The sequence below is a fragment of the Plecotus auritus genome (genome assembly GCF_963455305.1).
Source record: "Plecotus auritus genome assembly, chromosome: 1".
NCBI lineage: Eukaryota > Metazoa > Chordata > Mammalia > Chiroptera > Vespertilionidae > Plecotus > Plecotus auritus.
In genome coordinates, this window is record NC_137770.1 from 114,947,992 (window position 1) to 114,961,159 (window position 13,168).

Below are 13,168 nucleotides of genomic sequence, written 5' to 3' on the forward strand. Positions count from 1 at the left end.
TGCCCCCAAAATTCATGTGTTGAAGTCCTCACTGTAATATAATGGTATTTGGAGGTGAGGCCTTTGAGAGGTAACGGGTTAGAAGAGATCCTGAGGGTGGGTTCCTTGTGATGGGATGAATGTCCTTATAAGGAGAAGTAGAGATACCAGAGCTCTCTTTCCACCTGTACACAAAGAAGAGATCTTGTGAGCACAAGCAAGTCAAGCAGAGGGTCCTTGCCTAGAAATGAGTCTACTAGTAACTTGATTGTGGACTTCCTAGTCTCCAGAAGTGTAAGAAATAAAAGTGCTGTTTAAACCAATCTGCCTATGGTATTTGGTTATGGCAATCCAAGATGACTAAAATAGTAATCTGGCTCCCTCTCTCTCACACACACTCCCTCATCCAATCTGTTAGCTAATCCCATTGGCTCTACTATGAAAATGCTCCTAGAATCCATCCACGTCTCCCCACTTCCACTAAGACCCCCTAGTCCAAGCCCCCACCATCCCTCCCCTGGGTCATTGCAATAGACTGACTAATCTCCCTCCTTTACAGCAGCCAGAATGATCTGGTTAAAATGAAATTCAGATCATCATGTCACTAATCAGAAACTTTCATGGCTCCCTGCTTCATCCTAAGGAAAAGTCAAGTGCTTAGGGTGACCCACAAGGCCCTGAATACCTGACTTTTGATCACTCCCTGGCTGTTCCTACCATTCTCTCCTCACTCACCCTGTTTTAGCCACACTGGCCTTCTTACTGAGCACTGAACAGATCAGGCCTGCTCCTGACTCAGGGTCTCTGACATCACATGGCTCATTCTCTTGCTTCCTACAGATCTTTATTTCTTTTTCTTTTTTTCTTTTCTTTTCTTTTCTTTTTTTTTTTTTTTTTTGGTATAGCAAAAGTGGAAATTTATTGAAGAACAAGTACAGACTCCCACATGGGGAGAGGGAAGAGTCCCACAGAATGGTCTCCCACATGGGGAAGGGGAAAAGGGTCCCCAGGTCTTTATTTCTTTTTAATCTTTATTGTTGTGAGTATTAAAGATGTTCCTCTTCTCCCCCACTGCCCCCCTCCACCCAGTTCCTGCCCCACTCCAGGCCTTTGCCACCCTTTTGACTGTGTTCATAGGTAATGCATATCTATCTACACTAATAAAAGAGTAAGATGCAAATTGACCGTACTTTCCAACACCCACCAGCCAATCAGGAATTAGTATGCAAATTAACCCAACAAAGATGGTGGGTTACTTTGCATATGCAGGCACCGAGCAGCCGGGGGCAAGGTGGGACGCAGGCGTTCCACACTGCCCCAGCCACTCTGGGCCTTTGGGCAGCATGGGAAGGCAGAAAGGCGGCTCCTGGCCAGAGTGAAAAGGCAGCTCTGGCTGGAGCGAAGGTGGTGCCAGCAGCCAGGGGAAGGAAGGCCCATTCTTGCACGAATCTTTGTTCATCGGGCCTCTAGTATATATATAAAACCCTAATATAAAAATAGACCAAATGGAGGAACAACCGGACAACTGGTCGCTATGACGTGCACTGACCACCAGGGGGCGTACGCAGAACATGGCAGGTGTTGGCAGCAGGTGGCAGAGAATGGAACATGGTGGGCATCGGCCATGGCAGGATAGTGGAGCAGGTGACCAAGGCAGGGTGCCGGTCACTGTCATCGGGGTGAGCCTCTGGTGGTTACTGAAAATTCTTCGCTCCCGTGCACCGCAGTCCCACCTGGCACTCGCACCTGCTGCTGGCGCTGGTCCTGCTCGCACCCACTACCAGCGACCGGTGCCAGCCCCAATTGCTTGGCACCATCAGCGGGTGCGAATGGTGGCTGCTGGCTCCAATCACCCCTCAGGGCTTCTCCACCTCCCCTTGCTCCTGAGGGGCAATTGGGGCCAGCAGCCATCGCTCACACCTGCTGCCGGCAATGACCCCACTTGCACCTGCTGCCAGTGCCGGAGCCACTGCTCGCACCTGCTACCGACGCCCGGCACCAGTCCCAATTGCTCAGCGCTGTCAGCGGATGTGAGCGGCGGCTGCTGGCCCTGATAGCCCCTGAGGGCTTCTCCACCTCCCCCTGCTCTAGAGGGGTGATCGGGGCAGAAGCTGCTGCTTGCACCCACTGATGATGCCAGCTCTGCTCGCACATGCTGCTGGTGCTGGCGCCAATTGCTCTGCACCATCAGCAGATGAAAGTGGGGCTTGCGCTGTCATCGCGTGAGAGCAGGCGGGGGCGGGAGCAGGGCTGCCGGCAGAGAGGAGACCAGGGGCCGTGGCAGGAGGGGCCGGACAGGGGCATGGAGGATGGGCCAAGACCCGCTCCTGTACCCACCACAGCCTCACAGCCCACAGTTTGTTACACAGTGCACGAATTCATGCACTAGGCCTGCATATAAGATCTTTGTTTAATCTCTTCCTGCCCTCCACCCCTTCCATCTGAGAATCGTCAGTCTGTTCCATTTCCATCCCTCTGATTCTATTTTATTCACCAGTTTATTTTGTTCATTAGATTTCTTATTTGTTTTGTTTTTTAGATTCAATTGTTGATAGATATGTATTTATTGCCATTTTATTGTTCAAATTTTTTATCTTTTTTTTCCCTTCCTCTTCTTAAATAACACCCTTCAACAACTATCTATCTATATATAATATATATATATATATATAAAGAGCCAGGGTCCGTAACATCCAAAAAGACTGAAGAGACAACCAAATGCCAGGCTGCACGCGCAGCAGGCTCGGGTGAGCGGGGACTGGCAAGCGGGTTGAACTGCTGATCTCTCAGAGAGAGAGAGGCGGGGCTGATCAGCAGCCAGCCCAGGCTGCTGGAGAGGCCCAGAGAGAGAGAGAGGCAAGGGCTGATCTTTCTCCAGACCTCGCCAGCAGCCAAGCCTCTCTCTCCAAGAAATCAGCAGTTCATCCCTGGGCGGCTGCTGATCAGCCCCGCCTCTCTGATCAAGCCCAGAGATAGGCCTGGAGACGCTGACTGGCATAGAAATCGACCAATCAGAACCAAATCTGGGTGATGTGCAAGGAGCCAATGGCTGCCTAAGAGGCAGAGCTTTTGACACTGACTAGCATAGAAACTGACCAATCAGAACCTAATCTGGGTGAACTGCAAAGGCAGAACCTAAGGTGGGGGCTGAGGAGGGGCTTTAAGGGCAACAGCTGTTTGGTGTAAGGTGTAAGAAAGTGGTTCAATTTTTTAATGACCGGTTTGGCAGTATAGTGCATATGGCTGGCTATCAGTCCAGATATAGGGATTATGTATTTTTGTCTGCCAAGAGCATCTCCTCCTGCTGAAAAAGGCTCCCCCCTCCCCCGATTTAAGCAATCCTATCCTATATAATCTATCTATACTACTAAAAGGGTAATATGCTAATTAGACCGGGTCGACCGGCCATCTTCTGGACATCCGACTGCCTTCTGGACAAAGCCATGGTGGTGGGGGCCGAGGCAAAGGCAGTTAGGGGTGATCAGGCCAGCAGGGGAGGGCAGATGAGGGCAGAATCAGGCTGGCAGGGGAGGGCAGTTAGGGGAGTCAGGCTGGCAGGGGAGAGCATTTAGGGGTGAGATCAGGCCGGCAGGGGAGGGCAGTTGGGGGTGAGATCAGGCCAGCAGGGGAGGGCAATTGGGGGTGAGATCAGGCCAGCAGGGGAGGGCAGGTAGGGGCAATAAAGGCAGGCAGAGGCAGTTAGAGGTGATCAGGCCGGCAGGGGAGAGCAGTTATGGGCGAGATTAGGATGTCAGGGAGGGCAGTTAGGGGGATCAGGCAGGCAGGAAGACGCAGTTAGGGTTGATCAGGCAGGCAGGCAGGTGAGCGGTTAGGAGCCAGTGGTCCCAGATTGTGAGAGGGATGTCCGACTGCTGGTTTAGGTCCGATCCCTGTGGGCAGTCAGACATCCCCCAAGGGGTCCCCGATTGGAAAGGGTGCAGGCTAGGCTGAGGGCCACTAGTTTTATATAATACTGGTTTGGTGGTGATGGACTCCTTTAGCTTTTCCATGTTCGGGAAGCGCTTTATCTGACCTTCAATTCTAAATGATAGCTTTGCTAGGTAGAGTAATCTTAGTTGTAGGTCCTTGTTATTCATCATTTTGAATATTTCTTGACACTCCCTTCTGACCTGCAAAGTTTCTGTTCAGAAATCAGCTAACAGCCATATGGATGCTCCCTTGTAGGTAACTCACTGCTTTTCTCTTGCTGCTTTTAAGATTCTCTCTTTGTCTTTAGCTCTTGGCATTTTAATTATAATGTGTCTTGGTGTGGGCCTCTTTGGGTTCCTCTTGTTTGGGACTCTCTGAGCTCTCTAGACTTATAAGTCTATTTCTTTTCCCAATAGGGGAAGTTTTCTATCATTATTTCTTCAAATAGGTTTTCAATATCTTGCCCTCTCTCTTCTCCTTCTGGCACCCCCATAATGCGAATGTTGGCACTCTTGAAGTTGTCCCAGAGGATCCTTACACTATCTTCATATTTTTTAATTCTTTTTTCTTTTTGCTCTTCTGATTGGGTGTTTTGTGCTTCCTTATATTTCAAATCGTTGATTTGATTCTTGGTATCCTCTACTCTACTATTGAATCCCTGTATATTATTCTTTATTTCAGTCAGTGTATGCTTAATTACTGACTGATCCTTTTCCTTTTTTTTTTTTTTTTCATTCTCACTAAGATCCTTAAAAGTCTCACTAAGTCCCTTGGAGGTCACATAAAAATTCTTAAATAACTTATAACCATGGTTTTGAACTCTATATCCAATAGTTTGCTTTCTTCAATTTCTTTTATTTGTAACATGTTTCTTTGTTTCTGCATTTTGGCTGCATTCCTGTGTTTATTTCTATGTATCGGGTAGAGCTGCTGTGTCTCCTTGAGTTGGTAGAGTGGCCCTGTATAGTAGGTGTTCTATAGGGCCCAGTGGCTTAGCCTCCCCAGTCACCTGAGCTGTGCACTCTAAGTGTGCCCCTTTGTGGGCTGTGTGCACAGTCTTGTTGTAGTTGAGCCTTGATTGCTGTTGGTGTCACTGGGGGGAATTGACCTCCAGGCCAATTGGCTGTGAGGACCAACTGTGACTACAGTGGGAGAGCTGCTGTGCAGGAGACACCTCTATGGAGCAGAACTTTCTTCAGTGGGGCTTTGGTGCTCACTGAGTCTTTCCCTTGATTGTGTCACTTACGGATGTGTAGAGTTGTAATCTGGTATGGTCTGTCACTGACCCCTGGGTGCACTGGCTCTTGGGTCTCCAGGGAGGTCAAAGTCAGCCATTGCCTGGGGCCACCCAGCAGGATCTACAGAGGATCTGCAGATTCCTCCCATTTGTATTGGGTCTGGAAGATCCCAGGAGAGGCCTAGCTGTGAAGCAATGCAGGCTGTGCTAGTGCTGAGTCTTAGGCCTTTTGTTGATAGGTTTGGGGCTCCCTGACCAAGCTACTGCTTGTTTGAGAATTTTAGCAAAGTTTGAAGCACAAGCAAGAACAGGCCATTCATATGCAAAAGCCACTGCACACAGCTTGGGTGGGTCTGAAAATTGGATGGGATGAGGTCTCAGGGAATCCCCGGGGCTGTGCAAACAGTATGCTCCAAGCTGATAGAGACTCAGATATGGCTGCCAATCATCCCTGCAACCTGGGAAGTCCCAGCACAGCGACAATGACCCCTGCCAGCACCTCCATTTGGGAGAAAGCTGCCCCTGAGTTCCTGACCTGATTCCAGATAATCCAGTTCTTCCCCATATGTGTCTAGGTCCCCCAGAGCATCATCCTGGTGCTGGAGCTCAGAGGAAGGGGAACCTTGTAAGTTCAGTTCATGTACCACCCCCTTAAAAAGGAACAGCTGGCCCTCCAGCAACCTCCTTGTCACTGAACCCCAATCTCCATTAGTTTTTACAGCCGTAGTTACTGGGACTTCTCTTCCCAGCTCTGGGAGCCTGGGCTGGGAGTCTGGTGTGGGGCGGGGACCCCTTGCTCCTCATGGGGGGGGCCTCTGCATAGATGATCTCCCTCCCAATTAAAAAGGCAGCCCACATGGGTGTTGGACCAGCCCGTTCTGCACCTCCACCCCTCCTACCAGTCTCAGTGTGCATTCTTCTTTACTTCTCTAGTTGTAGGACTTCTGTTCAGCCAGCTTTCAAGTGGTTCTGGATGATGATTGTTCTGTATTTTAGTTGTAATTTTGATGTGGTTGTGGGAGGCAGTGAGTACCAGCATTTACCTATCCACCATCTTGGTTCTCCTCCACAGCTCTTTATTTCAATGCCACCTCCAAGTAAGGCCTGGCTTACTACCATATCCAAGTTGCCCAACACTTCCAATCTCTCCCCTGTGTTATTTTTTTCTCCTTAGTATTTAAATAACACTCATATGTACACTATATTTCATTTATCTATTTTTTCTTGGCTGTCTCCCCTCCACTGAAGTCTAAGTTCCATGGAGCAGGTATTTTTTGTCAGTTTTGTTCACTGTTAGGCCCCTAACCAAAACAGTGCCTAATATATAGTAGGTGCTTGATAAATGCTTACTAAATGAGTGGACAGATGAACAGAAAAATAAGTTGAGGACATGATATGAATAAAGAAAGTGAAATGGCCAGCAAGCACACACAAATATGCTCAAGCTCATTAGTAGTCAAAGAAATGGAAAATAAGATCAGTTTACCTATCAGATTGGCAGGGATTTAAATGATTGATAATGCCCATGGTTGTCGCGGGTGAGGGGAAGAGGCCTCTTGTGCATGATAAATTCACACAGCCTTCTGGAGGCTGATCTAGCCATACAGATTAAATCTTGAAATGTGCATGCCCTCTGATACAGACAGTCCACTATCAGAAACATTCCTGGAGGACCCAGAACACAAGTGTACACATATGTATGAACTGGGAGATTCCCTGAGTTTTCTGTATAGCCACACACTGGAAACTATCTAAACAGCTACCAACAGGATTAATAATGGATACATAACTTAAAGATCATCCAATCAATGGGCATAAAAGGATAGTTAGGAACTCTGGAATGAGCTACACAATATTTGAAAGTAAAAAAAACATCAAGTGACAGAGCAAGTATAAATAGCATGAGCCCATGTTTTTCCTTTTAAAATACGTTTATAAGTGCATAGAATGAAGTCTAGAAGGATATCTATCGAACTAGTTAGCAGTATTTAGCCCTAGGAAGGAAGAGATTATGGGAAGAGCTTGAACAGCATGCTTGAAATATTCCTGGATTGTTAGATACGTAGATAGATAACATAAAGAAAATATTACCTTAACAGCCAGAAATATAACTTGGCTTACAGAGGAAACACTTCCCGTGTCTCTCCAATGTTGAGGATGCAGAAATAGGACACTCCAAGCCCTCCATTATCTGACCCTATCTTAGCCCTGTTACTTCTAGCTCTACCTCCACACCCCTAACCACTCTGGGAGAGCAGTAAGCTCGGCCACCCCTGGCTCTAGGACACCTGTCATAGGCACTGGAGATCACTCATCTGAGGGGGTAAAGGTGGGCCCAGCAGGAAGGACTGACCAGAGGAGGAGGGGGACTGGGACATCAGCCCTCACTAGGGTGGCCAGATTTAGCAAATAAAATTATATTTCCCATGCAGTATTTGGGATATACTTGTACTAAAAAAATGATTTGTTATCTGCCTGAATTTCCAGTTTCACTGGACATTCTGTATTTTTTCTGGCCAACCTAGCCCACAACCCATCCCAGCCCTTGGGGCACTTGGCCCTAAGCAGAAAGCATCATCTAAAGTGTTCAGGAGCAGCAGAGAAACACCAAGTGGAAAGGTGGTCTGGGCCATGCCTGGCATTGGAAAAAGTACCCCTGCCCTGGGGGAGTCCTGCAGAGAGCAGGACCTTCCAGGGTCTGAGCCATCACTCATGGAAACATCCACACAATATGAGCACAGTGACTCTGGCAGAAAAAGCCAGAGTGACCACAGGGGAGCCCCACAGATGCAACACCTCCCAGCCAAAATACTTAGAAGGTGTGTGTATGCAAGTCCTGAACAAACTCCAGATAGTGAACATGTGAGATCAAACAGGTGCTGGGGAAATTATGTGTCCCAGGGCTGGCCTCTCAGTGCCCTGGGCGGTGCCTGGTGAGGATGGATAGCTGCTGAGGTGCCCTACTTTCTCAGGGGTCCAGGAGCTCCTCTCCAGGAGACTCAGCTGTGCCCTACACACTACTGCCCCTGGCAAGGGCTCATTCCATCCTCACTCCCAGGGCCCTCCCACTGGGTACAGAGGCATGAGGCAGGTGAGCCCCTCGCTCTCCCCCTACCTGAGTCAGACGGTGCCAGGAGGCAAACATACCAGCCTCTGGGGGCCCAGGGAGTGGCAGCCTGTCCATCGTTGTCCCAGCATGCACTGTGGGGAAGGAGCAGGAAGATTAGTGTGGGCAAAAATGGGACTTCCACTACTCCAGGTGGGCTCACCTCCGCATGGGTTCTCCAGGACAGATCCCAGTCTCCCAGCCCAGCGGGGCTTCACACTGCCTCCCACCTTTGGGATGGGCCTCGTGGCACAATCCTCCCTGCTCTCCCCCCACCCCCTTAAGTGACCTCTCTGGCCTGGCATTCAAGGCCCTGACCAAGCTCCCACTTCTCACCATCTGGCACTGTCCTCCATAGGTCAAGCCCATTTTGTAAGTTGTGCTCACAACATGTATACACATGCATACACACTGGCATGCACACATATATCCATGTGCACACATACATAAACATAGAGACAGAAACACATAGGTGCACATACACACACACATACATACACACCAACACACATAATACATACACATCAACATACATACACATATACACATACACATGCATAAACACATACACACGTACACACCTACTTACATGCATATACACATAATCACAAACACAAATGAGCAGCTCCACCCCACTGTCTCTGAGATTCCCACTGATTCCTACCAAGTCTGTCCCCTGTAAGCTTCACTTACATGTCCTCACCTCCAGCAATCCTCAACCCAGGATGTCTGGCTTATGCCTCACCACCAGCAGCAATACCCTCAGCAAGGTCCTGAAGCACCCCATCTGCCTGTGCCAGTCCTCCTACCCCAGCCTGCTGGGGCTCCCTGACCCACCCTCTCCTTGGGGCATCGCACCCCTCCATCACTCCCACACATGGTCACAAGCTGTTGTTTTCTGTCCTCCCCTCTCCCCTCCCCTCTAGAATATCTCACCCACATCAATGTTTCAATGTTTCCTTTATACATGCCCAGAGAAGAGCCGAAGCCCCTGCCCTGTCCTCCATCCTCTCCTCTTCCCCTACCCAGCTCTAGCCACGTGGGCCATCTTGCTGCCCTCTGCCTGACATATCCTCCTCTGGATCCTTATAGGCCTGGCTCCTTCTCCTCACCCAGGTTTAGCTCAGAGCACCTCCTCAGAAAGCCTTCTCTGACTACTATACTGTGTGCAGGAGCCCCTCCTCACCTGTGCCACACACCCTAACTGACTGATTCATCATTTGGTTTTCCCTATTTCAACAGTCCCACAGTGAGTTTTTCCCTCCGTCAGGTTAATTGAGGTATAATTTACCTACAGTAAAATTTACCCTTTTTAGTGCAGTTCTATGAGTTTTGACAGTTGCGTACAGCCATGTAACCACTGTCCTGATCAAGATATAGAATAATTCTATCACCCTAAAAATCTCCATGAGTTGTCCCTTTGTGGTCAACGCCTCCTACCCCCAGCCCCTAACAACCACTAATCTGTTTTCTCCCCTATGGGTTTGCCTTTTCCAGAATCCTATATAATAAAGAGGTAATATGCAAATTGACCATCACTCCAACGCACAAGATGGCCACCCCATGTGGTCAAAGATGGCCACCCCCAGGTGGACACAAGATGACCAGCAGGGGAGGGCAGTTGGGGGCGACCAGGCCTACAGAGGAGGACAGTTGGGGAGGACCCAGGCCTGCAGGGGAGGGCATTTGGGGGCAACCAGGCCTGCAGGGGAGGGCAGTTGGGGGAACCAGGCCTGCAGGGGAGGGCAGTTGGGGGGGACCAGGCCTGCAGGGGAGGGCAGTTGGGGGCAACCAGGCCAGCAGAGGAGGGCAGTTAGGGGTGACCAGGCTGGCAAGGGAGGGCAGTTAGGGGTGACCAGGCTGGCAAGGGAGGGAGTTGGGGGTGACTGGGCCAGCAGGGGAGGGAGTTGGGGGCGACCAGGCCTGCAGGGGAGGACAGTTAGAGGTGACCAGGCTGGCAGGGGAGGGCAGTTACGGGCAACCAGGCTGGCAGGGGAGGGCAGTTAGGGGTGACCAGGCTGGCAAGAGAGGGCAGTTAGGGGTGACCGGGCCAGCAGGGGAGGGAGTTGGGGGTGACCAGGCCTGCAGGGGAGGACAGTTAGAGGTGACCAGGCCAGCAGGGGAGGGCAGTTAGGGGCGACCAGGCCAGCAGGGGAGGGAAGTTAGGGGCAATCGGACTGGCAGGGGAGCAGTTAGGCATCGATCAGGCTGGCAGGGGAGTGGTTAGGGGGTGGTCAGGCTGGCAGGGAGAAGTGGTTAGGGGAAATCAGGCAGGCAGGCAGGTGAGCGGTTGGGAGCCAGCAGTCCTGGATTGTGAGAGGGATGTCCCAGATTGGAGAGGGTGCAGGCTGGGCTGAGGGACACCCCCCCGCCATGCACAAATTTTGTGCACTGGGCCTCTCGTGTGATATAAATGGAATCATCTATATATAGCTGTTTTGTTTACTTAGCATATTATACATTTGTTTACTTAGTATATTATGCGTTTGAGATTTGTGTTGTTTATTGTATAAAAATTTCATTCTTTTTTTTAATTGCTGAGTGTTATTCAATTGTTTATTCATTCACCAGCTGAAGGACATTTGGGTTGTTTGTAGTTTGGGGCGGGTATGAATAAAGCCACCATAAATATTGAGTACAGTTTTTTTGTGTGAACCTAAGTTATTTCTCTTGGGTACCTAAGTAGGATTGCTGGGTTACATACATAGTAAGCACATTTTTAACTATAAGAAACTTCCAAACTGTTTTCCAAAGTAGCTCTACCATTTTGTGTTCCCACCAGCAACGTATGAGAGGTCCATTTGCTCTGTATCCTCACCAGCACTTGGTATTGTCAATTCTGTAAAAGTCAATCTAATAGCTATGCAGTGGTATCCATTGTGGTACTAATTTGCATTTCCCTACTGACTAATGGATGAATGATTTTTCATGTGTCTGATTTATTGTTTTAATGCCATCACTATTTGAAATTATCTTTACTGAATTATTTATCTGTTTATTTTCCATTTCTCTCATCATATGTGAGAGCAGGGACCTTGACACCTAGAACAATATCTGGAATGGTGATGATGATGGTGATGATGATGATGATGATGATGACAACGACAGCAGTGCTGCTGGTGACAGCTAACATTCACAGAGCCCTTACCATGTGCCCAGCATTATTCTGAATGCTTTACAAATATTAACTCAATCTTCACGACTACCCTAAGAGACAGATGCTATCAATATTCCCATTTTAAAGAGGAGAAAAGCAAGGCAAAAAGAAATAACTTACTCAAGGTCACATAGCTAATAAGGGGCCAAGCCAAGCTTCAATCCCAGGTGTTCCTGAGTAAGACTGCAGTTGTAATCAGTACATTACATGGTCCATAGCAGCCACATTTGCTGAGGAATAAAAGCATGAAAGAAAGCCAACAACTTACAGCTCTTTCTCTCCTGGAGACGGTGCTTTCCTGGGTTGAGGCTGTCATATTCAGCATGCCACAGCCTGAATGTTTGTGTCCTCCCCCTCGCCCCCCAAATTCATATGCTGAAAAGTAATCACCAATGTAGTAGTATTTGGAGGTGGGGCTTTTGGGAGGTGATTAGGACATGAGGCCAGAGCCCTCATGAATGGGATTAGGGACCTTATAAAAGAGACCCCAGAGAGAATGCTTAGTCCTTGCACCATGTGAGGATATCATGAAAAGATGGTCATCTATAAACCGGGAAGTGGACCCTCACTAGACACTAAATCTTCCTGAACCTTAATCTTGGGCTTCCAGCCTCCAGAATTGTAAGAAATAAACTTCTGTTGTTTATAATCCCAGTCAGTCTATGGGATTTTGTTATGGCGCTTGAATGGAATAAGACATGGTGCCTTCTGGATGTCTCCTCTGGATTCCTTCCCTCAAAGATGAACCCATCCTCACCCTCAATCCTGATTCTACTCCCGTGAAATTCAATTTATAGGGTGGTGTTGGAATTTAAAGAGATCAATGGGATAGGAGGGGAGAGGTTTAGTCAAACCTTGAGCCTAGTGGGTGCAGAACCTGGGTCTTCCATGGGCCTTGCTTGTCCACAGGGACTCTTCCTCAGAGCTTTTCCCACCAGGCCCTCCCAGGCAGTCTGGGCCTCTCTGGCCTTGGGTACCCCAGGTGGAGACAATGAACAAGAATTCATGGCCTTTGCTCTTCTGAAACCCTTGCTCTGAGTTTCATCCCCTATATGGAGGGGAATTTTATTGCTCATTAAATGTCTGGGCACATTTCCTCCACAACCTCCCCACCCAGCACAATGTCCCCCACATTTCTTCAGCCACCTTACAGTTAATTGAGGCCATATGATCAATGGGCTGTGAACAAAAAAAAATGATGTGTGTTACTGCTTGGCCAAAGCATTTAAGAGCCAGCTGTGTGAATACCACTTTTCTTTTCTTCGCAACAGTGACTAAAGGAGGCCACATGTTCCAGATTGGGCAGATACAGGATGACGAAGCTTCTGTCAATCCCTGCATGACTGTATGGACCAGAGCCTGCCACACTCCCCACTTCCCACATCGGATATGTAATGTGAGTTCATATGTTAAAGGAAGAAAGAAGAAGGGGAACTTTGTTGCTTTGAATCACTGAGAGTTCAGAGAGAACTCAGTGCAGCACAACCTTTCTACCCTACTACACACATACTTGCCATATGACCTTGCTATATCTGGCCTGAGAAGATGCTCAATGACTTTCTGGGTACGAGAACTAAGCTCCATTTGGGAGCTCCTAAATAACTAGGATTTCAAGAGTGGATGAGATAATCTCAATCCACAAGTTGAAGAATTCACTGTTCACAAGGAAAAGGGGAAGGTTCCAGGCCCTGCAGCAGGGCCCACTAGCAACACAATCCCCACATGGAGAAGGGAGGTGTTAGCCAATGCAGGTGGGGGC

General features: G+C 48.8%; 1 protein-coding gene across 7 annotated transcripts in view; it reads right to left on the minus strand.

The window, feature by feature from the left end:
- LINGO1 (leucine rich repeat and Ig domain containing 1) overlaps nucleotides 1-13,168 on the minus strand; it is a 248,378-nt gene that overhangs the window by 60,652 nt on the left and 174,558 nt on the right. For 3 of the 7 annotated variants that reach the window (XM_080677253.1, XM_080677256.1, XM_080677255.1), the window contains exon 3: nucleotides 8,262-8,347. The exons of 3 other annotated variants lie outside the window; for them this stretch is intronic. In XM_080677253.1, the coding sequence (XP_080533379.1) occupies nucleotides 8,262-8,330 (69 nt within the window). In that variant the 5' untranslated portion in view covers nucleotides 8,331-8,347. Of the gene's footprint in view, nucleotides 1-32; nucleotides 165-8,261; nucleotides 8,348-13,168 lie in introns of those variants that run through there. One more of the 7 variants, XM_080677262.1, reaches the window with a different exon arrangement.